This window comes from Periophthalmus magnuspinnatus, chromosome 21 (genome assembly GCF_009829125.3).
Source record: "Periophthalmus magnuspinnatus isolate fPerMag1 chromosome 21, fPerMag1.2.pri, whole genome shotgun sequence".
NCBI classification, from domain to species: domain Eukaryota; kingdom Metazoa; phylum Chordata; class Actinopteri; order Gobiiformes; family Gobiidae; genus Periophthalmus; species Periophthalmus magnuspinnatus.
The window spans coordinates 22,814,663-22,840,523 of NC_047146.1; the positions used below are offsets into that span (position 1 = coordinate 22,814,663).

At 38.6% G+C, this 25,861-nt stretch overlaps 2 protein-coding genes across 2 annotated transcripts; both read right to left on the minus strand.

Annotated features, from left to right (window-relative positions):
* Positions 1–3,048: 3,048 nt before the first annotated feature.
* On the minus strand, positions 3,049–17,658 carry asmt (acetylserotonin O-methyltransferase). The gene is made up of 8 exons (XM_033986487.2): positions 17,560–17,658; positions 16,863–17,037; positions 15,839–15,968; positions 14,929–14,997; positions 11,729–11,847; positions 7,325–7,465; positions 5,499–5,621; positions 3,049–4,300 (listed from the first exon to the last, which is right to left on the minus strand). Exons 1-8 carry the CDS (start codon positions 17,656–17,658, stop codon positions 4,083–4,085), a joined length of 1,074 nt encoding a protein of 357 aa, XP_033842378.1. The 3' UTR covers positions 3,049–4,082.
* Positions 17,659–18,494: 836 nt separating this feature from the next.
* akap17a (A kinase (PRKA) anchor protein 17A) lies at positions 18,495–25,326 on the minus strand. The gene is made up of 7 exons (XM_033987408.2): positions 25,196–25,326; positions 24,085–24,432; positions 23,498–23,716; positions 22,880–23,092; positions 22,065–22,213; positions 21,033–21,273; positions 18,495–20,028 (listed from the first exon to the last, which is right to left on the minus strand). Exons 2-7 carry the CDS (start codon positions 24,412–24,414, stop codon positions 19,138–19,140), a joined length of 2,043 nt encoding a protein of 680 aa, XP_033843299.1. The 5' UTR covers positions 24,415–24,432; positions 25,196–25,326; the 3' UTR covers positions 18,495–19,137.
* Positions 25,327–25,861: the final 535 nt, after the last annotated feature.

Below are 25,861 nucleotides of genomic sequence, written 5' to 3' on the forward strand. Positions count from 1 at the left end.
GGGGAATTTTATTTTGAAAGCATTACATAAAAGTAAAAAACTGCTACGCAATAAGATGATTGAATTATGAAAATATATTCAGTCATAGAAATGCTGTACCGACACTAGAGTGACCTTTACAGGACTAGGACTGCACAAAATATAGCAATCTGTCGTAACGGCTAGTGCAGGTGCGGACCAAGGAGTGCAGACTCGGGGCAGGTTGACAGTGTTTATTTACAGTTTGTGCAAAAGACAGTTCAGATAGTTCATTTATCATACACGGGACGTAGGTAGCGGGAGGCAGACCAGACGGGCGTAGGGCAGGAGCAGGAAAACCAGGACCGGAGCGGAGACTGCCAGGACTGGAGCACGACGAGACCAGGGACAGGCCCAGGGAAGACTGAGCAGGGGTAATCCAGAGAGCGGGAGCCAGAGCAGCAGACGAGAAGCAAGCCGGAGACCAAGACAGGGCAGGAGGCAAAGCAGAGGGTCGACTGTACCGGAGCTGGGGCGCAGAGGCAGGAGCGGGAACGAGCAAGAACAAGAATCTGGAAAGTGGCAAAAACTCCAATGAGCAAACAGGCAGGCAGGTAACAAAATACAAACTAAGCTGGAGCATTCACGTTGACACGCGGACGGTCTGGCTCCCAGTGTCTTCTGCTGAGCCCTCATATACTCGGCAGCAGGCGCAGGTAATTGCGCTGATGCGCTCAAGGTGCGTGCGGGAGGAGTCAGGAACTCCGCCCAGCTCTGGGCAGACAGGTAGGGGAGGGGGAGAGAACACAGAAGGACAGGAATTGCAGACATCATGACACAATCGAATTGAAGTTGGTGCAGTTGTTGAATCGGAAAGGCTGCAGTGATTGAGAGAACTGAATGCCTCTGCAAATAACTAAATGTCTTTTGTCTTGAAAATCTTGTGTACCTGGTTTGACCTCTACAAACATGTTCTAAAGCATATGTGTCAAACTCAAGGCCCTTGGGCCAATGCGGCCCCACGTCATTTTATGTGGCCCGTGGCAAAGTAAATTAAAAGGTATGAATGTCTTAAAATGTTTATCATTAGATACACAGTTAAAGAGCCATTTTTTCATATCTATGCAAATCCATACACAATATTTGTAACTTGAATAAGTAATAAATATAGAAATGGTTAATTAACAAGATTAAAAAGTAGTTGCATTTATTTTACATTAAATTTGGTTACATTTAGTGACATTTATCTTACAGTTAGTTACATCTGGCCCTTTGAGAGCAACCATTTTGTCGATGTGGCCCTTTGTGAAAATGAGTTTGACACCCCTGTTCTAAAGTGTATTCAGTTTGTCTTGTTAATAATCCTGAAGCTCAGTGGTGGAAAGTAGTAGTAAAGTACAGTACTTTATGACTTGTACTTCATTACCTTTCACCACTGTGCAATCTAATTGCAATCTCAATACTCAATTTTGTCCAAAATTGTGCAGCCCTATATTGGACCCTTATAAAAAAGTTTGAGGTTCAGAAATAATAATTAAAAAATATATATATTATTCATGCAAACCAAATATACAAATACATTTTCTTGATAACCATGTATGTCTGATGCAACAGTTGTACCTTTTATGTATTGGAAGAATGCATGCATAATTTAACTTTTATTTTGGATGAGTGTATGTATAAAATGTTCTGGCACTGACTTCTGTTTTGGGTGAGTGCTTGTTTTGATTTGAACACTTGATACGATGAAAATTATATTGTTGTGACCAAAGCCCACGCTGTGTCACTGCTCAGGACTGTGGTCCGTCTCCTGCCTCTGCTCTTCATTTCCCTCATTAGTCCGGCTCTTTGTAAAACCCTCCACAAGGATTTGACATTCTCATTTATTGCACTTTGAAGTCTGATTAATTCACAATTACAATGAGGGAGGGGGAGGGAGGAGGGTAGAGACAGACAAGTGAACAGTGAAAATACTCAATGGAATCTGTTTGGAGAATAAGCGTGTCTTAGTTTTTTTTTTAACAAATCTGATCATGAGTAACACTTTATAATAGTTACGCCTTAATTGGGCTTAATAAAGACTCCAAGAGTCTATTGTGACCAAATATTTATCTAGGCTATTATATTAAGGTGTAGTTATTATATATTACCTAATTATTTAAATGTATTTGGGTCACATCTGTAAACAGTCACATTTTATTTAGCGTTTTTCCACCTTGGCCCTCAAAGTGCTTTACATTAAGGAATCACTTACCCATTCACACACATATATACATACACCAGTGCATGCAGACACTGGAGGCGAGGTGAATTAAGTGTCTTACCCAAGGACACAACAACTGTATTCATTTGTAGGAGCTGGAATCGCACCACCAAACTGTAGGTCAGTGAATCTGAGCCCTCTACCAATGATTATGTCGAGAACAGTGTTTTCGGACTGCCAACCTTCGGAACATTTTTTGGACCTTTTTCTATTTCTATGGAAAGGATATAATTAAAATGTTACTGTAAACAGGTTAGCTGATGTTTTTACTCAAGTTAGAGTAATTACATGAGACGTTCTTTATTTGGACATTTCGGCTACTAACTTCAAGCCATCCTCAGAACTGTCATAGTAGATGATAAAATGGAGACAAAATTGACTTTTACATCAATTTGGTGGAGTGTTTCTACTTTTATACTGCAAGTACTTTTTGAGTCCAGATCTAAGTACATATTGCACCTCTGATTACATTACACAATCACTTGCTATGAATCAGAGTCTCATAAAAGCTGTATTTCTCATCAGAAGAGCCCCAGAAATAGCTCTCACAAAAGGAGGATTCTAAGTCTGAATACAAGAAGATATGACAGGAATAAAAGATGGAGCAGTGCCATTGTGTAAAGCCATTTATTGAGTCCATCTATCATTACACAGAATAAGGTACAAAGAGGCTTTACTGGGCTGTCCGAGGGGCGAGTTCATACACAAGGATTAAGAGAGCATAATGACAAAGATATGAAGAAGGTCCACCGTATGAATAACCACTTTCATATAGAGTAAACCCACCTATATAACTATGGAGATTAATTTGAATTTCCATATTTATTTAACAAGATGGAGGATAGTAAGGGATTTCAAATCAGAAAGTTGGTAGTTGAATCCCCATTGTGATTGGAGCCTTAGACAGTCCACCGGAGCCCAATGCATGTGCAGTGTTGTTTGAATATGTGAATGCTATTAACAAGTTGTTGTCATCAAAACATGTATTCAATATTTTTGTAGAATAACTGAAGTATCCAGAGAGTTAAGAAAAGCAGGGGTCTATGGATGTCTAATCCAGGATAGGTTTATGTTAAGTTTTAAGTTTATGCACCATCAGTATGGGACCGGAGACATGAACACTGAGGACATTGTGGTAGTATTGTCCATTCAAGTCCGTCTATGCTTCCATTGTAATTCATGGCGACCTGCCTGCTATTCACACCTATGTGGCTCAAGCTGTTCCAGTGGCTTTCCATGTATAGTAGCTAAGCAAAACTTGTTTTACAGATATGCTGTATATGGTAGAAATGAAATCACTGTGTGCTATCGGCATCTAATTTATAAAGAATTTTATCCTCCGAGAATAAGGAAGTGCTCTGCTCTACACTTAATTTTTATATTTCACACACACATCGATGCTTATATGTTTACTGTCAACCAAATCCCTACCCTAAACATTAAAGGTGCACTATTAACAATTCTAATAGAGGATCCACCGCCAGCTTGTCTCCATGGTTATTCCTTTGCCTGGAATGTTCCACAGTATGGCATTAAATCAATCTAGCTCACATTTATTTGCACAAAAGCACCTTAAAAACATGCATTCTTACTGTGAGAGGGTTTGCAACACCTCAGATCAGACTTGTCACTTGGCCTTGTGGTGCCAAGCTTGTCTCCATGGAGATAAGTTGGTGAAAAGCCCTACTGTGGAACACTATGCAAAAACAGTAAGAGACTGTCTACCAACATAGACAGTTACATAGTACACTGTATAATGTTTTGCCTTATTGGTGTACATTTTAAGTACACCAGTATTTCTCTGACCTTAATAGATTTAATAGCCCATTCCCCTCAGCGCACCCTCCCTCATGCATCAGTCTCATGTTTGTTTGCGTCCCAGGACAGTGTCGTAGGTCTTGCCGGTGAAGCGATGCTGAACAGAGGTGAATCCAGCGGCTGTTAGCAGGGCAGTGTACTGGGCAGCTGTCCTCTCCCTCCCCTCAGTCTGCACCAGCATGTTCAGAGAGTAGAGCTGAGCAGTGAGGGGGCCTGAACCGTCTTCAAAGAGCAGGGCCTCAACCAGCAACACAGCGCCGCCTACAGGACACAACAAAACAGGATCTCTAAGCTCAAAGTAGGGCTGTCAAAAGTACTGAAAATAAGATACTATTTGATACTAAAACTAATATCAAAACTATATACTCATACTAAAAAAGTCATCTTCACAGGACAGAAATTAACCTTTCTTCAGTAGCTTTAAAATGATCTTGTGCTGTATCAGAACAAGTATAAGACCACATTAGACTAATATACGCCCACTATGGAAACTATCTGAATGACTGACAGATTACACAGATATAAGAAAAGTACTATTACTTAATGTTGAAAATGACATTCTATTGTTTCAATACAGAGAGCTTTTAATTATCATTGTGGTGTCAGAATCGGTATCGGGTCTATACCTTAGTATTGAAATCACATTTAAATGTTAGTATTGTAACAACACTAGCTCAAAGACACATGTTATCCAATTGACCCCACCCACGCGCTCTCCTATTGAATTGAGTGAAAGACATATTCAACAAATTAATATGAAGTGTGAACTAAATACAATATAAACGTATAAAATGAAAATATATAGTCTTTGGCCGTGAGAGGCTGTGAAAACTTCAACAACCCCACACAACTTCTGCACTCAGAATTTAAGATGTTCCTGTCAGATCGCAGGTTTAGGCTGCCTAAGTGTAGATACAACAAGTTAAAAAAATATGTAATCCCTTCTCCTATAAGATTGGTTAATAGCACCTTGTAGGGATAAATGTTATTTAAATTATTACAGTTGGTCATGTAGTCTGTTGTTCTAATGCAAACTACAGTATGAATGTACAGCACCATATAACTAACTAATTACCTCTATGTGGGACAGTTAAGTATGCATTACCTCACCTGATCAAAATAAATAGAACAGGAATCAAACAGAAAACGCCGATTTTAATATTTGGCCATTCTTCTTCATCTAGATCTTAAAATGAAATGTTATTGTAATTGTGTTATTGTTATTTGCTTGTTTTTGGCCTGTTTAATTTAGACTCTTTCATTCATTTCCCAGTTTTATTATCAGACACACAGACGTCTAGGGAACTCATCTCCTGAGTCATTGCTTGTGTCCTTGATCAAAGTCAGATGGACAGATTTTCGGGGATGAGTTGCTCTGTGGGATTCAATCTGCTCTGTCATTTCAAGCCGAAGAAACCCATGTTTTCCCTCCGTTTTTCACACTCAGATCAACACAGACCTGGATTGCAGGCCTTGTACACTCGAGAGAGAAGCTCCACGCAGCACTGGTCAGTCCAGTCATGGAGGATTCGGGCTAAGATGTAGAGGTCTGCTTTGGGGATTGGGTCTTTGAAAAAATCACCTGCAAAATCAACATACTAATTACTATTCACAATTAATATGCAAAAACACTTAAATTACACAGAAAATTCACGCAAAAATATATTTAATTCACTGTGTTTTTGTCAAATGAAGAAAATATAATTTACAAAAATGATCTCATTGTTGTCCTTTTCATCCTGATGAAACTGGATATTGATTTGTCTGTTCTTGGTAAAATTATTTGTCTAGTTCTATTGTATTATTAATTGTAACTTGATATTTTAAATCTGTTATTTAATCAGCCATTAATTTAGTTTTGCCTCTCATTTTTGACTGTACCGTTACACTGTAATCCATCCAATAATTGTCTTATTTACATACCATGCCATCATGCTATTTATTTACTACTACTACTGCTACTGCTACTGCTGCTACTACCAACCACCTCTTGTAACAAATACTTCTTTATTCTATTAGTCCATTACATATCCAAACCTGATTACTACTTGCGTTGTGTATTAAATTATGTGAAATCTGTGTGCATTTATCCAGATATTTCCTAACATTCAACTGTGCTGTACTTAAAAAAAAAAAAAGCATACAGCCCCATGTTCCTGTGCGTAATTTGGCTTGGTTTTATCAAACCTAACACTGCAGCCTGCCATTATCAGCCTATCACAGAAATGGGTAAATAAACAGGTCTATGGATCAGGCTGAAAGAACAGCACAGGATTACAAATGGGAACACAGGTGGTTGTTCAGTTTATGCCAGCCACTGTTACCTGTGCTGTACCTTCATGTATTTTAATAGGAGCATTGTGTCGTTCTGAGACTGAAGACAGCTGAAAGACAGTAAACAAGGCCGGTGTAATGCGGTCTGAAAATGGCATCCATCAGAGCTCAGCAACATAACAGGGTCAAACAAAGGCCAAGCAATGCAAGATACACGTTTTCATCTTTATATAGGTCATTGTGTTGTAATGTCCATTGCTAATCCACTTACAGAGACAAACACACGTGAGTGCGTTCTTTCATCCACAAGTAGCTACTGATATTAAATTATTTATAAGGATAATTCTATTTTATTGTTTAGTACACCAGATTATGGTCTTATTTGTCCCTGCAAGGAAATTTGTCCTCTGTGTTTGACCCATCCTCCTTTTTAGCAATTGAAAGTAAAATTTTTGAAATGGAAATCTTTACTTTTGTCCACAATAATTTTATGTAACATTGTTCTTTACAAACTTGTAAAAAGACCTTTAACGATAATGCATTTTGAAGTATGATATATTACTAAGTAAATATAGATGATAAATGATAATATTGAAACAAATTTATGCCACTGACACAAAAACCCAAGAGCTGATTTAAACCACAAAAACATTTCCAAATCTACTGGCTTAAATCTCATCATATAGCTAAAAAATAATCACAATTTGACAGGCCTACTTGTATATTCCAAATTGTATATTGTAGTATCAAATATAATATATATGGCATTTTTGTACAATTGCTGTTAGTTGGATAGGAAGGAAGCTGTCACTTTTCAAATGTATAAGAACTATGAAACAATTTTCTATTATATTCCAGTACTGTCTTGATTGAACAGAGATGGAATGTGTGGAAAAACTGAATTAACAAGAGTGGCCTATAGAATCTGTGTTTACATTAGCACTTGTCGATCTGAGTTGACAGACAATGCCTTCAAAATTCAGTTTTACACCCTGACTACGAGCACTCTACCTTCATGAAAACCTATCCTGCTGTGGGCACTGGTGACAAAGTGTTCCCTTGACGTACGCACCACCGTGGGGAGGTCAAAGATCGTCACAGTGCATTGTGGGTAGGTGGACGTGCAGTGCTTGGCTAATGCGCCGCTGCAGCCTGGAGAGACAAAAACACACACAGGATTACTTACAGTGTAGTTAGTGCACAATGAATACTGATCAGATTCATTACTAAACCAAGAGGCCAATGACAGAGAGCCAGTCATTCTAAAGGTGATGATAAGCATTCCAAAGGCAAAACTGTCAGGGGTGCCCTAACTTTTTCTTACTTGATAGGCTGAAATTGATGTGCGAGTCCATCAAACTTAATGATGCACTGCACATTAAAAGCCACAATCAAGATCATTTTCTTGTGCTTTTTCTTTTTTTATAAGTAAACTTTAGAGTAAGAATGTATGTATCTAATAAATTATTTGAGTCCTTGAAAAATACACACTAATTATTTATTGCCATGACTTGATTTAATTGTGTGCAGTCTCTGGGTATTTGCTTCATCTAACATTTATGCTAATACACATTTTTAATTGAAGTGAATTTTGAGTGACACTAACCCACTTCATTCATAAATATTCAAGCTTGCGTTCCAGGAATCTTACCAATACACACATTCACAGTTTGAATCCATTAGACCTGGTCATGAAAGTGATTTCCAAAGCTTTTCATGGCTACTGTTTTATGCACAACATTTGCTGCTACCTGAAGGACCCCACGCTGTGCAGCAGAGGTCAAAGCTGTGAACTGAGCTAGAAAAAGCAAACAACGCAAGAACAAGCCATACGTGCAAATACAACACCGAGGATCAGCCTAATATGAAAAATGACACCTTCATAGATAGTTTGGCAGCATCATTATCATTTTCATGCTTCATAAACTATGAATTTGAAACAGTAAAAGATAGAAGAAAGTGACAGATAATAATAGCAGCAGAGTGCGTGAGGAGGGTTGGACTGATAGGAAAGCACCGAAGTGGAATTGAGAGGCATGATATGGGAATAGGCCTGCTGCTCTAATGCTGTGGGTTCTCAAGATGCCTGCAATGTACTAATATTATAACTCTGCCCAAAGAAAATCTGTATGTTGGTGTGTCACATGTCACATGTCACCCTGATCCTGAGGCCAAGCACTCATAATGTCATAATGGGAACTGTGCAAAGAATGGAATGTGCAATATGTGAATCGGTCTCCTTCTTTATATGAAATGTATTTGTTTTTTGTTTGGCCCTTTTATGACCCTAGCCCTTTGGGACAATGGATGGAAATTACCATTTGGCTGTAATCCCATGTGTTTGCATTCATGTTGTATCACGTCTGTCCATTAACATGCACTGTCCCAATAAAATAAATAAGTAAAATAATCAGCAACTCTTAATGAGTATAAGAATTTATTTCCTATTTGATTTAAAAATCTATAAACGTGAATCTTTTATTTTATATTGATTTATTTTTTGAGATTGTTTTGTTTTCAACAAACAGATATAGAGATGTTTGATTTAAGACTATATAGCATAAGCCTGCTATACCTCAAACAATTTTTAGACTAATATATGTGTGTAATATATGTCTACTGTAAATGTTAACTTTCCTTATCTCTATGGAGATGTCATCCACATTGTACTATCTATCTATTATCTATCTTCGAGGAGACAGTTGATGTCACTAGGCCAACTTACAGGTCAGATTTGTAGAGAGGTGACCCTGCTTGGAGCTCACAGGCAAGCAGGTGGCAACCTTCCATCAGAAAAAAATTGCATAGTGCACATTTAAATTTAGTCAAATCCAAAAAGTCATATCATAATATTTGTATGGATATGGTGGATTTCAAGCCAATCTTTATGCTGTCGAAAAATCCTGAAATGTAAATGCAAGAGCAGCAACTAATAAGTTTAAGTTTACCTTGAATGTTACCGTAATGTTGAAATTTAAATAAGCAACCAGTGTAAGTCTTACACTCACATACACATGGACATAGAAGTTGGAGGGACAGATGATGAGCAGCAGGTGACACAGGCACAACAGATGTAGCAGAGGCTCATGATGGGACAGCAGCTCATGCCCTTCACACCCCCCTGCCAAGCACACATTTTAGGAAACCCACAGTGCTCTACAGTGATGCATAATCATGAGCATGTGCAGTGGAGCAGACAGGGATCACAGTGCACCTCCTCCTGTGTCTGCAGGAACATGTGAGCAAAGAAGGGACTGTAGGGGTTTACATTTTTTTCAATCGCTTTAGCACATTTCTCTGTTGAAAATTGACATTTGCTCACACAGAACCCCAAACAGAGTTATATTTTACCTAAACTAAATTTATCTCAGCAAAAAGCAGTTTTTCATTCAAAACCGAGTCCCCCCAAAAGTAAGTTTTACCATCAAAACTCTTAGACATGTCTTTTCTGTGCTCTTTCATTCATTTGACAGAGCAGTTCAGAAGTCTTTGTCCTGCTCTCACTGACCAGAGTCACGGCCGTTGGGGTTCACAATATACACATATGAATCCGGGGCTAGAAAAGCTGTGTTTTTTGTTTAAAACCAGTGAAAAGAATCAAACATTTTTTGTAAAACATATGAATGAAATAAATATATTACCTATGCATATAGCTCTATTGCTGGATTTTACTGAAGACATTTACATTACACTGTATATACAGTATACTGTATGTAGCATGTGTCATATTCATACAGTCTGTGCTCTCTCCTGTACACCTTCTCCCTGTTTGACTCAAGAGTGAAGTACTCACAAATAGGTCCTTTTGCTGTTATGCTTGAATTTCTATATTGAAAGAGACAGAGTTTAGGCCAACATCCTTAACATGAGAACAAGTGAAGGTGTATGTGACTCCAGTGATCATGTATGATTCTGAATGAGAGCTGTGTCAAGTGTTCTGAGAGAGAATCTGAGAACTGTGTGAACTGATGAGAAATGTTCCAAATGATTCGAGTGCCTGTGCCCCTGTTCAGATATATGTTTGGACCAAATGATCACACTAAGTTTAAAAAATTGTGCTAGAACGATTGAAAAAACTGCAATGGCTTCACAGCGCCCCCCTGTGGTCATCTTAAGTGTCACACTGCAGGTAATAAGCTATAGACTTCAGTTCAGCAGAAGATAAAACCAAGCAATTTCACTTTTATTTTTTACAGATGATTGATTGTTGTCTGTTTTCCATTTATTTGAAGCCAAGGCTCACTGCTGATATTGAATTTGTTCACCCAGCTTTGTGCAAAAAAGAAAGTGCAAGAGAAACCTCCATGTCACTTTGAAGAATGTTTCCACTGGAATCACAGAAGAAGATGTTCCAATAACATTCACGTTTTGGTAAGGTGAATTTACATATAAAAACCCATTAGTAAAAGTAGACCACAGAGATAGAAAACACAATTGAAATTAAAAACTGTAAAGTGAAGTAAGATTTCTGATCAAATCCCACAAAACTATAAACTCTAAAAGTTGTTCTGGCTCTCGCTGTGTTGGTTAGATCCCCATTATCTAGTGGGAAGCTGAGTTGAAGAACAGTTTTGACAGACCTGCTGGATACTGGAGCTAAACTCAGTGGGGCTGTTCAAGTCCAACTACAGACAACACACTCAAAAACACTCACAGTGGTATGTTTGTTTGTTTTTCTATTGTGACAATTAGAAACTTTGGACAAATCTCAACGGTTTGATTTGCAATTAGGCTAAACTGAAATACGCATTGGCACACAACATAATTTAGAGGAAAGATCAAATGTAACTGTTATTTAAAATGTGGTATTTAAATACTATTATTAATTTGTGTTTGACTCAGGCTTCAACTAGTTTTTCTTGGTAGCCTGCAGGAGCTGTGAGCATGGCAGCGGCACCGGGGGACATATCTTCAAAACTTGAGCCAAAATCTTGATCAGGCTTGCCTAGAGGATACTGTGCATGCTTTGGGTTGATAGAGGGGAACTGGAGAGGTTGGAGGAAACACACACAGACATGGGGATGCAATTGACACAAACTTCCTGGCTGTGTGGTTTGTGTTGTATTGACTTTTTTAAGTGAGTGGATCTAAAATGTGTTGGCACCACTGCAATATCCTCTCAAAGGCTTGTTACATATTCATTTCCTTGTGGGATTTCCCAGGGCAGTTTTGTAGAGCATGCTGCATGTGTGCTATGAGGTGACTTTTAAGGACTTTTACAGACTATGAAATGTGCTTCGTCGGTGTAATGTTGAGTTGTGAATCTTGCACATATATGAAGTATGTGACCTTCACTTGCTGTGTCCTGATTAACCCAGTGATGCCATGTTCATAAATGTTAATGAGAATGAACCTAAGGCCGTATGAAAATGAGACAGGTTATGTGATGAGCAAAGACAAACAGAAGTGACTTACCTCCGAGGTCACAGATGACCTTAAAAGGTGAGAGGTCAAAGGCCCTGATGACGTCTCTGCCGCAGATGTTCCAAATGGAGTTCATTAACTGCATGAACTTGACCATCTCCTCATCAGACCTGGCCATACACAGCAGTTAGACAGAGACATGGTTTTCACACAAAGTAAAATGTAAGAAAATTTTCAAAATATTGTAGCATTCTTGTGTAAGGAAACATGGGAAATTTCTTCTGGTTGTTTATTTTCTGAACACTGTTGACCGTAATCCATGCCAGAGCAAAACAAAAGCAGTCTCAACTCACTAGAGCCAGTCTCCAAAACAAGACAAGTAACTGACGAAAGGACCGTCACATCAACTTGTTGGCATAGCAACCATGTCTCACATACAAAAGCAGTTACATGATAAAACATAAACAGCTACAATAACAACAAAAGCTGTCAACTCTGAACTAAACACAAAATATTAGATGATTACAATACATAAATATAGATAGGGCTGGGACAAATGAAGTATGGGGGCTAGAATACTGAAGAATTGAGTGATTTTGTGCTGTTGCCCCTCTGTGGCTAAAGGTACACAGATTTTTTGCCCACGTGTGTTGTATATTACATAGACCTACATTCATTTTCAGTACAATCACAGATTAACACCAGATTTCATTTTTAAAATCGAAAACATGGTGTTAATGTCAAGGAAAACAGGTTTATTGACTTTCTGAACTGATCCAATTCTCACATGGCTTGGTAAACACACACACACACACCCACACACACACACTACAGCTTTAGTGGTCCAAACATGGGTAGAGTGAACTGATCAAGCGTCTATGGCAGAGAGGAGAGAGAAGACACATCCCAAAGTGGCTCACTGTACATCACTGCAGCTCCACGCTCTGTCAACATCAATCTGCACTGTTTGTGAATCAGAAAATCAAATAGGCCTTTAATAACTGCTGTGTTTTGCATTATAACATCTGACATCCAGAGGAGTTAGACTGAAGAAACTTGGAAAGCAAAGACAGCTTTTTTAGTATGGTAATTTGATGCTCCTATAATATTTTCTATACCAAAGAGAGAATAAAATTAACCAAATCAAAAAGCACAAATTTTATCGAATATATTTTAGTTATGGAAAATTTTGTCTGGAGCTACAATTCTATACTGATTTATGGTTCATGTACCAAAGTATCAAGTATCAAGATATGTTTGTTATGGCTGTGGATGTTCTGTTGACATTTTGGGCTATATCAAAAACAAATCAAATAAAAAATGTGGTTTTCAACAACACTGGCAAACGTAATTACCAGTTAGTCACCATGGATTTGATTTTTTTTGTGTGATGTGATAAAAACTGCAGCGGTACCGTTTTCTATTTTGAGAAAAGCGACCCTTACAAACATTTCTTTTCCGGCCTTGAATTTCTACAGGCCAAGTATCATTGCTGAAATCACACAAATTGCTCTGAATAAAAGCACATTTGACTTTCAAACCGCCATCTTTTCCAACAGCAGTGACTCATCATGACAGATCCTTTGTCTGTTTTTGCCTCTCCAAATCATTCTTGAAAGTGGGATCTTGAAATTTTAAATTATTCAGGTGCAACACAAGGCAGGCTAAACTGAGGAGTAAATAGTGCTGTGAGTCATCCTTTTGAATTCGTTCTTCCTGCCGCTCCGAGAGGTTGTTCCCCACTTGGATAATATACCCACAGTATTCACAGGGGAAATGAGCGCCGTAAACAAGCTCCACTCCACATTAAATCAATTGAGCACAGGTGTGGAGGCTCCTCATTCTCAATCAATTAAAGCTGAATTGCAAATTAATTTGAGTGAGAGAGGAACTGTTCAGTCTGGGTGTGTATGGGCTGCACTGTAAACACAATAGAAACATGATTTGTACAGCAAGAATGGCATTGCCTTGTAAACTTGATTTAAATAAGTATATATGTGGCAGTCAAGAATAACTTTTCCTGTATGTTTGTTTTTTTATGAATATAGACGAGGAAAGAATGTATTTATGGAAGGAAGGCAGGAGGACATTATTCTTGGTTTATGTTAAAGAATCTACAGGCTGTAAACAATTAAATCTCCATTTACTTCCACAAACATATACATTCTATCACCAGCTTACACACGGGAGGTGAGGTGGATGACGTGTCTTGCCCAAGAACACAACAGCATTATTCATTCTGAGTGGGAATGGTCTAACCACTGAGCCACTGCTGCCCCATTACAGCACCGGGCATTCCTAGTGGTATCTCATCCGAAATACTATCCAGGCCTAAACCCGCTGAGCTTCTGAGATCAGATGACATTTTAAGGAACATTCAAAAGATGGAATATTGCGTTTTGACTAGTTAATTGCTCTGTCAACAGTGATAACCTGTCATTACTCTAAACCCCATAGGTTTTGTCTTAATATATTTAAATATAGATGAAATGCATGCTTGTTCAGTTATCTCCTGTCCTCCTCCATCTCATGCTCTATGTATTTATGATTTACATCTAACATTACATAAAGTACAGGACAAGAGGACATTTTTGCGGCTCATTTCCCCTCTTGTTTGGACTCTGACAGATTTTCGACAGCCCTCCACACTACAATGCCTCAGGCTGGCTGCGATCAAAAGCTATTAGCAAACAATGTGTGAAACTCTTGCAGCCATGTGACCCCTAAAAACTGCTGACCGGCCAATCGGTGAAGCAGAAACTGTATTAGTTTCTGTATAAACAAACAAGACCTCAAGGACAATAGCTATGTGAACTCTAGCTTTTTTCTTGCCTTGAGCTTTTTTATTTTTTATTTTGCTGTGTCACATCTCCTGTCTCCTAATGAGTCCCACCAGTCATTTCTTTTGAAGGAAACACAAACTGGGTGACTGGCTGTCTTAAGAAAAAGTGACAAGGAGAGAATCATTATTGTGTGTATTGGAGGTTGTAGTTGTTTATTACATTGTGGGGACTGAAATTGGTGTACACTGTCACTTTGAGGAGACTCTCCTCCTTTATGGGGACAAAAATCTGGTCCCCGTGATGTAAATCCTTCAATATTAGAACAATGACATAGTTTACAGTTCAGATATTAGTCATTTACAATAAGGTTATTGTTAAGGTTAGGACCAGATTCCAGGAAATGTGTGTAAGCCCCTCCAAAAATAAAAACATTGTGTATATATAGTGTTTTCAAAAGCGATGTCTTACCTGTACAGAGCCTGAAACAGATCTTTGGAGTTGACACCAAATGCCTTTTCATACTGGTTTGTTCCCTCTCTGAAAGTTCAACATATATTTGACATTAGCTTACATAAATGGCATATATTTCAAGCTCACATTTGCAAAGTAAGTTCTATAATGTCACTATTTACCACTTCATTTTGTGGCTTGTCAGTCCCAGAAGTAAAGATAAAAAATTTTGCAACCTGAGCGAGAGTTGCAGCCTTCACACCTGGAGGCAAAAATCTGTCCTCTTCCACCTCAAACTCACTTCCTCTGTTCTTTCTTATCCCTCTGTGCATTATTAACCTTGGCCTGTTTTGAAGTGCCCTGTTTATTTATTTCCTGTTTTAGCTCATCGAGTCTGTCAAGCCCTTGCATCACGTTGTGTCCCAATTAAACAAAAAAGAAAATGTCTCTAAAGTCTCCATCACTTGGGGCAGCAGAATTCAATACAGCTGGGACACACCAAAGAGGGTTCAAAGCTAACTATTTTTAAAAAAGGTACATTTTAAACCAGGCAGAGAAGTTCAGGCTGAATTTTTGTGCTAACCCAGAAATGTACTTATAGTCTGCTTCTTTTAAGTATCATATCACATATTCATACTATATCTCTAGAGTGATAAAATGGTAGTAATAAAATAAATATTAAAACAATCAAAAATATATATATGTTATAGCTTATCTCCATGAAGATGATATTGCTTTTCCTGCTCCACTGAGACAAGGCCACATTACAGGCCAGATCTGCAGAGAGGGGACCTGGCTCACAGTAAGAATGTATATTTATTAAGGTATTTTGAGCAATAAAATTACAAAAACATATAAATATAACTATATATATAAATAAAATATATAAATACTGTTTTATAACATATATTAATAATTAATGACATACCTGATGGCGTCGGTGAGGTAGTGCCAGCACAGGTAGATCGTTTTGGAGCTGTACTGAATGGAGTGATACAGGGACACTGGGCTGGAGTGCGTGAGGTACACTCTGGCCTCTTCTGTGTTACTGTAGAGCACTGAAACAAAGAACAAGACAAAGTGAAAAATACTGCAAGTTTAAAGATGTCTTATGTTGCAAATTGCTTTGTAAAACATTGCAAGAATAGGCAACTGTTGTGTTGTCACATGTACAATTCCAATAAGCGTTCATATCGTTATTAGTCAATATTAAGTAAAATTACCCACTGTGTTGATCAAACCAAATACAATATCAGATTATAAACATTAATTTCCCTGTCTATGTACACGCAAAGACTACCTTAACAATAATATTCCAAATTGTGTACTATTATTACAATCTAACCAGGCCCACATCAAAAATCTGGGGGCAAAGTTAGCATTGGCCTAAAGTAGAAATCATTTAAGTTAAAAAAAAAAAAAAGAAAAAAAAAAAAAAATGACTGTAGCTCTGTAACTGAGTGTACGTGTTTTGCCTTCATTTAACCTTCAGGTCAGATAAATCTATGGCAACTGGTGGTTCATCCAAACAGCACAGTTTCTCACAGAGCAGAATATGTTGAACCCAGTGAGAAACGGTGAGTCGCTCTTCCATTTCACTGAGTCAGACAGAGTGTACGAAATCTCACGCTGACTTTAGTGAACTACATAGAGCTACTTCAAAGAGAGCTATTTTAGGAAGCCCTGGGTAAGTGCTTTAAATGGTATAAATATTAATGTTAGCTTGAAGCATCTCAAAAAATGTTAACAGAATGGGAATATAATCTCTACAGACGTTACATACAAAACAGTTACTATTGTTTTCTATTGTAGCCATGGCCAGTCAAGTCTAGTCTATAGTCTTACAAAGTTCTGTAAATGCCAAAGTGAAAAAAGTCAAATAGGTCTACTATTAAGAAACTGTTGCAACCTTAACGCCCGCTTTTGCTTTTTTAATGGATGCACTCACTAACCTCGTTCATTTTCCTGCTGTGTTGTAAGGAGCTCGAGCCCTGTGCACGCGGCCAACAGTCTCTCCATCCCATCCAAACTAGCGCCCAGTGCTGCAGAGAGCTCCGCGGCCGACAGGGGGCGCTGTGCCTCATGTAACGTGTCAAAAACTCCCAACTCACAGGCCGTGAACACAGTCTGAGACACACAAGAGTACAATGTGCATCTTTGAGAAATGGGTGGATAAATGGTATATTTAATTATAGAATGACTGCTCTGTCAGACTGATACTTTAATACTTTGATACTACAATTCTCATGCCATCTTGTTACCTAAAGTTATTTTGTTACCATGCATATTTTAGGTTTTTTTTTTTTTTTTTTTTTTTTTTTTTTTTTTTTTTAGCTAGGTCTACTGTATTTAACTGCAAAATCAGCTATTAATTACATTTGTATTGTAAAATCTAAACTCTTTTGTAGCCAGATGTAGCCATATGTAGATATAGCTATGGATATATGTATAAAAAATAATAATAATAAATAAAAAATAATAATAAAATGGAAACTACATTGTGGCACATGTTGGCCTAAAATTAAATATGTTCAGCCAATATATATATAATTCAAACAATATTTCAAATTTCAATATAGTGAGCATTAACAACAAGTATAGACGAATTTATCCTGTGGACCAATAAAATCTTTCCAACCCTTCTTTTACCTTAGAGATGAGGAAACCTTCCATGTACTGAAGTATTTTCCTGGGGTACGCCTCTATAGCCTGTGCTCTATCAGATCCTCTCTCCTGGTGTTCAGCCATCTCCCCGTTCTCAACCAAATTCCCAAATGGTTCACCTCTGTTTGTGGAGCATTTATGAATGACCAGGCAAAACCATAATACGGCCAGTCAAAACCATAGCGCCCACCCCCTTAAAAACAGTGAGAGTAGCAGTGGGCTAAGAAGATTACAGTCAGATATCCCAGATTAGGACAAGGGCTCAGACAGCACCACACAAAGAAACAATATGGCCACAGTGCGCCCTTGTTCATTATCAGTCACACTTGGTTGGAGATTTTGTGCATTTCCAGAACAGGACCATCTCTGTGTGACGGGAAATGAGGTTGACTCAACAGGTGACTAAAACTTGGGATATGCCTATGAACCTAGCCACATGATATCGACACAAACTTTTTTTGGGGGCATGTCTTGGGTAGCTGTGGTTGTTTAAATGTGCTTTATAAATAAACTGGACTTGACAATGCACTTTGAGTTTGCTGCAATGTATTATGAAACTAATGGACAAACATTCAATTTTGAACACTTACTTCTACTTGAAATCAATTACGGGGGTTAAGATGAGTAAATGGAGATGTTTTGCCTGGAATATTCCACCTGGAATGTTCCACAAAATAGCATCAAACTGAGCAATCTCTATGTAGAAATGCAAGTGGCTCCACCAAACATAGTATTCATTAGATAAGTTTGTACTGAGGAACATTGCAGGTAAAGCAAAACATTTTCCCAAAACAAGTAGGGAGAAAACTTACATAGTACCCACTAATAAGCTTTTGTTCTAGTTTCTAGTCCACTAAACATAATTACATATTCACAATATCAATTAATCAACCAGAAAAAACAAGGCCATTGAGCAAAAGAATCTCCAGAACCACTTTTATTTGAGAGACGTCACAGATGCTGAACATGCAACAACCAATAAGAATGCCTAGCAAAGTGTTGGACAGCTTAATCTTAACAAGGCATTTTCATTCATAACAAAAAGGTACAATACATATCCTATGGTCAGTGGCATATGCATTATTGTATCTTCTCCTATTCATATCTTACTAGTTATGTTCAAGTATCTTACTGACAGGCACTACAATGCTGTCAGTTGCTGTTCAATACATTTAATCATTATAGTGTGATAACACATTCAGGATTGACAATGCCCTTTGAAGAAAATAAAGAGTAAACTGTGAGTTAAAATCTTAGTTGTGAAATTAGTTATGCTGTATGACTTTAGTTACTCTTCCCCCCTCTTCATAGTAGACACTTAAGTTCAATACAGCATTTACTGTTTTGCTTTTGAACAGTAATGTAAAAATGTCAAATGAGAGCAGCCTAAAACTAATGGAAAATATTAAGTTAACGTAAAACTAGTCCAATAAAACAAATACCACTGAATTTCACATGCATGGCAGCTTTCCATGTTCACAGTCTCTGTTTTGACATTCAAGTTTTTTGAAAGGACCATTGCATCTCTTTGTACTGTGTCTTATTATACTGTCAAACTTAAGTCTATCTTCTATTTGAATGGCTCCTATCCCTGCTGTGCCTCCTGTATCGTCCACTGTATTTGCTGTGGGAGGAGCTTCGAGACCTGCTTCGGCTATATCCATGATGACCTCGCCTGTAGCCCCTTCCACCACGCTCCCCTTGACCCCTCCCTCCGCTGCTGCTCCTGCTCCTGTCCCGACTAGAACTACTGCTATGGCTCCTTCCCCTCCCCTTTGTGTAGCTGCTCCCCCGCCTCCTCCTGCTACCGTGCCGACTGGAACTCCTTCTCCTGTCGCTGCTGCCATGATGACTGGAACCTCTCCTCCTGCTGCCGTGATGACTGGAACTCCTCCTCCGGCTGTCGTGGCGACTGGAACTCCTTCGGCTGTCGTGGCGATTGTGGCTCCTTCTCCTCCTGCCTTGGTTATAAGGGCTTGAACCTCTGTGTGGTTGCTCTGGACCTTTTGTGTTCTCTTTGCTATGTCTACTCCTCATAGCTTCATTTTTATTATTATCTCCTCCTCCTCCTCCTTCTTTCTTTGCCTCCACATTTTGCACAACAACTGACTTCTCTGGTTTTAACCCATTAACCCTGCTTAGGACGCCCATTATCAAGTCATCAGCTCCACTGGTCTCTGGTCCAGATGGCTCCTGAGTATCTGGAGATTTTTTACCACTACTTTTCTTGAGCAGGTTACAAAGTAGTTTCTCTCTCAGTTCCTTCTCACGGCGTTGAAGCTCTAGTGCTCGCTCCTTCTCCACCTCCACCCTGTGAAGCTCTGCCTCCTGTTGGCGTCTGCAGGCCTCCAGCTGCTGCAGCCGGGCTAACTCCGCCCTCTGCCGAGCCTCTTCCCTCCTTTTCAGGTCCTCTCGCTCCGCCCGCTCCTTCTCCAACTGCTGCTGCCTTTTAGCCTGTTAGAACAGATTTTTTAAAATGGAGTTAGAGCAGAATGAAATGAAACAATTTAATTATTTGGTTCTTGTAAGGCAGGATATTTTGGTGTTTTAATGTTTTCTTTTTCTTTTCCTATGTGTCATATCTTATGTATCTGTTTTTGTTGATTTTGTGTATTTTGGGTGGCTTAATTTGTATTTCAGATGTGCTATATAGATAAAATTGAATTGGAAACAAAAATGAGGTTAGTGGAGAATGAAATGAAAAAAAAATACTAAATTTACTTTCAATTATTACATCATTTGCTGAGATAGTACCTGTGGCAAATATAACAGATCAGTAATGAGCCATTTTGTGAAGAAAAGGTCAAATTCGAGGATGAAAAACACAAGTAGGGTAAGTTTTAAAGTATGCCTGCCAGGTAGTGGTTTTGGCATTACTTTCACGCATGTCAGATCTGCTGCCCATGTCTAACTGGAAAGTTAAATTAGAATCTTCCACCAAAACAGTGAGCAGAATAGTAAAACAAATACATTTCTGGTTAGCACCAGGGCAGATATGGCTTCAGTCTGCAGAAATGACCACAAAATATGTTTAATCAAAGTATTCTAACCAAATTGAAACTATAGATGCTTCCTCCTGTGTACGGACCTCCAAATGACTGTAGCTCTAGGTCGACAGTTTTTATTTTATCCATTCCATAAAGCATGTCCTTTCCAAGCTAGATAATCATTTAGGGTTTGACAGTAACAACACATGATGACAGTGAGTGTCATTTGCCACCAATCTTCTGCAGCCCTTTGAAAATCAATCATAGAGCGATTAGACAGTCCTGGCAATTTGCATAATTGTTCACAAATGATAGCACCATCTGTTTACACTGCCACCTGCCCAGGCAAAACGGCTCTTTCTAATGTGGCACTGTCCCTGGTTGGACAGGATGCAGTCTGTTGTACCTTAATCAGTGCTGCCAGTGTTATTATGATGTCTTTAGGAGTTTCAGTTTGATTTATTATTCTACCTTTGCTCTAGACAACAGTTCAGCGATCAGCCGTATGGACTCCAGGTTTCTCTGAGCGAGTAGCAGCCTCCTTTCCTCCATGGCGATCTTCATCTGGAGTTTCTTCTGCTCCTCCTCTTGTTGTTTCTTGACCTTCTTCATGTTCTTGCGCTCCTCTCTTTCCTTTAGTTTCTGCTCACGTTTGCGCAGCCTCTCCTCCTTTCTCCTCTCCTTTTCCTCTTCCTCCTGCTCTTTCTGTTTTCTGAAAAGTAACATTTCTCATTAAAAACAATAACGCAAAGATACTCTGGCATACCAGTTTAAAAAAAAGTGGTTTCATGGCTCTTTCCTTGACTTTCTTAGGTCGTTTTCACACCTAATAGTCCAGTAGACTCGGTTCGATTCGGGACCAAAATTGAAACATTGTTAACATTTTCAACTGGAGCGGTTTGCTTTCACACTGCTTTTTGTCAAACGAACCAAACCTTTTGAGAAGCTTGTCTAATCCTTCACATGTGGTGGCGCTGTACCAAAAACCATGGAAGGAAACGAGACAAAAAACCATGAAGAAGAAACGCCGCTCGTCTATTGGTCAATACAACGCAACTTCTTTTCCGCAGGGAAATGTAAACAAAATGCTACAGTGCGGGGGAATCCTACTGCTTTCATTTTTTCACTTATTAATTTATAAACCTCGTTGTTTTTGTGCGTGGTCACGAGTAACTGACATATATTTTCGTCAGACCATATTTCTATGAGGGCTTTTACCTCCTCTTCACTCCACGTCTGACCACGAGCCATTTCTCCGCTCCGCTAGCTTTGCACCCGTGTTTGTTTTGGTTTTATTTACCCAGAATGCTCTGCATGTAATCCGCTTCCTGTCTTTGGAGCGGCCTGTGGTCCGCTTGGCGTTCACATATGCATTCGAACCGTACCAGAGTTCACTTCAACCGGACCGAGACCTAGGTTTTTTGGTGGACCAGAGTTCGCTTTTTTGGACCGTATCAGAGTTCGATTGCGAAGGATTGCTAAATTATGACTAATTTTTGGTACCTTTCCTCTTCTTTCCGCCGCTCCTCCTCTTCCTTCTCTCTACGTTTCTGCTCCTCTCTCTGTTTCTCCAACTCCTGTAGCTTCTGTCTTTCCATATTTCTTTTCTTTATGGCTGCGTCACTCAGGTGCTTGCTGGTATCAAAGCTCACCTAGAATAAGAATAAGAACACACATATTTTGATTGTAAACAAACCTCTAATTGTGTACATGGTTACATAAAGTTTCCATTTTGTATAGGATAAAGCAGTGAGTTAAAAATAGGCCATCAATAGGTTTCATAATGATGAAAAATTATGATAGTTAGCTTAGTGATTAACAATTTAAAACAATCATGCAATTTTAATGATGAAAAATCCACTAATATTGCATATAACAGTGAACAGAAACCCATTATCTAGTTTAACTACAGCTTGGGATTGACAAAAATGCCCTAAAACAATATAGAAAAGTAACAAAAGAGTGCTACAGTTAAATACAGTTATCACACTAGTGTCAGAATACTTTAGAAACAAGATACAATTTAATCAGTACTCCCCACTTGTATCAACATAGGTCTAGCCTGTGTTCATTTACTTAGATCTAATAAGTAAGGATTAGAAGGCACCCTGTATTTACATCCAGGAAACAATGATGACGCAGTTTTAATTGTCATTAGACTAAGAGCTTCTAAATCTGTTGGGTCAGGTGGTTTCGTTGTGGAAACGTGATGTAATAGCCTGTTGTTAAGAATAATGAATGTGATGTAACATTGTTGTAGAGAGTATAAATAAGGCAGTGAATATATTAGGTAATAACAATAATGTAAAATGCTGTACCTTAATATTGCAGGCCACAGCTTTGCCATCTTCTCCCTTCAGCATCAATTTCATGCTCCGTAGTGTGTCCATAGCTTTTGTGAAACCACCGTACTCCACAAACTGGACATAGGCCTCAAAGTTCAGGTGCCCACCAAAACTGAACGTGCTGAAGTTTTTATCCATCATCTCCTCTCTGTAGGGGTCCAGCATGGGGATGTCCACTTTCCTTATCTACAGAACACATGCCATTTAGACACATTTGTTGTTTTAGTCAACTTTAAACAATCAGTAGGGCTAAAATATAAATATATATATATATATATATATATATATATATATACACCCCCACACACACACACCCCCACACACACATATATATATATACACACATGCACTTTTTGATACAAAATACAAATTATTTCCTAGTCAAACTTACAAAGACCACAACTAATCTAAATTAGGTCTACGAAAGAAAATCCCATCTAACTTTTTTCAGACATAATGCATAAACAAAACCTGTAAATCTCTCAGGACCCGATTATTCTGACAATATATAGTCTGCTTCCAAGTGAGTAATAATTTTGTAATAAATGGTGGAGCACACATTTTCTGCATGATAAAAGACAATATCGTTACCTTTCCAAAAGTCTCAAACACTGCTATGAGCACCTCCTCTGAGGGTCTGTCAGGGTACTGGCTGTCCTTCTGACTGAACCAGCGACAGGGCAGTCCCTCCAGGTGGATGGTGTCCGGCCTCTCTCCCGGCAGCGTCTCGTTCATGTCTTTGGCATCTCGGAAAAACGAGTCCCAGTCGTGACGTGTGGGACAGTCCACTTTGTTTTCCACAGCACGAACCTATGGCCACAAGGTTAGTCTCAGATAAATATGACATAATATTAAGTCGGACACATAGACTGGTGTTATGAGCCAAATGGCTCCCATTGGGCACAGCAGTTTTCTAACGCAGAAGTCACCAGACTTTACTTCTTTATAACATAATGATCCACGGGTGTCATAGATTAGAACTAAATAGCAGACACAAGTACAATAGGTCTTCTTTAATTGAAATTGAGATTCTGTCATTTCTAATAGTCAATGATCAGCTTGATCAATATCAGAGGAAAAAAATATTCATTCAGACCTATAATCAGAAGAGGGCTCCATTTTCCATTTTCTCTATCTGCAATCTGAAAACTACCAGTTAAATTGACAGTACTCTTTACCTTCAAAACATCAGTAAATCCACTTAGTTTGATGGTCTTTCCGTCAAGCCTTGTGAGCAGGTTCTTCACGACGGTCTTGTTCTCCACCTCTCCTTCAAACCGTATAAAGTCCATAGTGCTCTTGGAGATGCGGAGGACAGAGAACTGCTCCGGGGCGACTATGGACTTCACCCGCTCCATCACCTCCCAGTTAGAGATACTTTTGCCGGGCAGCTTGAGTTGGGGGAGGGCGACGCTGACAGTCATTTTGGCAATGGGTTTGAGGAACAGGTTGTACTCGGCAGACAGGCACACAGCCTCTGAAGTGTCGTGGACTATTGTAGTGGTCATTGTACCAGAGAGGAGCAGCTTTAGAATATAAAGAGAAGATTAGGTTATTACAAGAATGAGTATTATTCAAGGTATTTCTGAACAATAAAAACACCTGTAATCGAATACATTCAAGAGAGTTAAGACTAATGCCAGACTGTGGAACATTCCAGGCAAAGCAATAACATCTCCAATGAGATACAAATTCATTGACAACCATCAGAATCTTGCTTGTCAGATCAGTTATCTGGATCATATAGTTGATGCGATGTCATATTGTGCTACTATTTAATCCTCGTTCTTCGTGTACTTATGCTCATACAAATCCATTTAGCTATATTATTTGAGAAGTGGCAAATGAAATAAAGCTCAAACAGTATATGAAATAATGCCACATTTATAGACGGCCAAAGACACCATTTGTAAGCCGAAAGCAAGCGAATTTTTAGAAACTCTGGTCTTTGGAAAAGCCAGACCGCAACTTGTTATATAGTACAAAATATGTGATATGTGGATGACTTACAACAACACCACAGTATATTGATCGTGATTCAACATTGTTTGACAGGTAGAATCAAGGCTTTGCCTTTCATTAAATTGAATTAAAGACCGAAGACCACAGAAATGTATAATACTATTGAAGTACAATAAGAGAAGACAAGTTTTTATATTAGAGCCATGGTCTATGCCGAAAAGGCTAACATTAGCTCTGTGGCTAGCCCGTTAGCTGCAGAGGTGCTCACGGAGAATGTACACAATGTACCTGGCTGCAAAACAAAAGAAGCACTTAAAAGCAACTCACCTCGCATTAATACTATTTGAATAAACTTTAATGTCACAATTACTGGCCCTTGTCTAGCGTTTGTTATTGAAAGAAAACGTCGCAATTCTAGCTTCTTCCGTTCTCAAAGAAGCGCACTTTGACCTTTGAGTGACGACACGCTGCATTAGGGGGTATTTGTAAACAGCGACGCCAAGTGGAAATAGTGCGCATTCCTCCAGTGCGCATTTTTGGTTAGTGTGTTATTATAATTGCATAAACAAGGATATAGCGCAAAGACTGACTAAAGTTTCAATTCCTGATCTGGTAGTGGACTGTCAGACTTCAAAACAATACAGTAAATTGCATTCAAATATTTTATATCTTTATCTATCCATGGGTTTCAGAATGCTGAAAGATTAGGACAGTTACCATATTTTTAACAATTTAAAATAAAATATGATATAATATAAAATATAAAATATTTTCTGGTTTTAACAGGAACCTGAAACTCATGAATAGAAATCATAAAGTAGGCCTATATTAATTTTGAGAAGAAAAGAAAAGATTAGACCTATTAAAAATGCATTACCTTAAAAACAGCCCACACATTTAATCTGTTTAGGTTTCATGTATCTTTAAATCTTTCTGTTTTGAACCAGGCTTTCATTGCATGCCACAGGGAACGTGCTACATGTTTGGGTGAAA

Bases quoted from the DNA above. Each gene is read 5' to 3' on its own strand.
- asmt (XM_033986487.2), bottom strand. From the start codon at position 17,658: ATGGCTGAACACCAGGAGAGAGGATCTGATAGAGCACAGGCTATAGAG. The intron at 14,998-15,838 runs GTATGTCATTAA...TTGAACTTTCAG, and splicing joins TACCTCACCGACGCCATCAG to AGAGGGAACAAACCAGTATG. The intron at 4,301-5,498 runs GTCTGTGTTGAT...TGTGTCCTGTAG, and splicing joins GTACAAGGCCTGCAATCCAG to GCGGCGCTGTGTTGCTGGTT.
- akap17a (XM_033987408.2), bottom strand. From the start codon at position 24,414: ATGACCACTACAATAGTCCACGACACTTCAGAGGCTGTGTGCCTGTCT. The intron at 23,093-23,497 runs GTAACGATATTG...TGTGTTCTGTAG, and splicing joins TGTTTGAGACTTTTGGAAAG to ATAAGGAAAGTGGACATCCC. The intron at 20,029-21,032 runs GTAGAATAATAA...CTGTTCTAACAG, and splicing joins AACTGTTGTCTAGAGCAAAG to GCTAAAAGGCAGCAGCAGTT.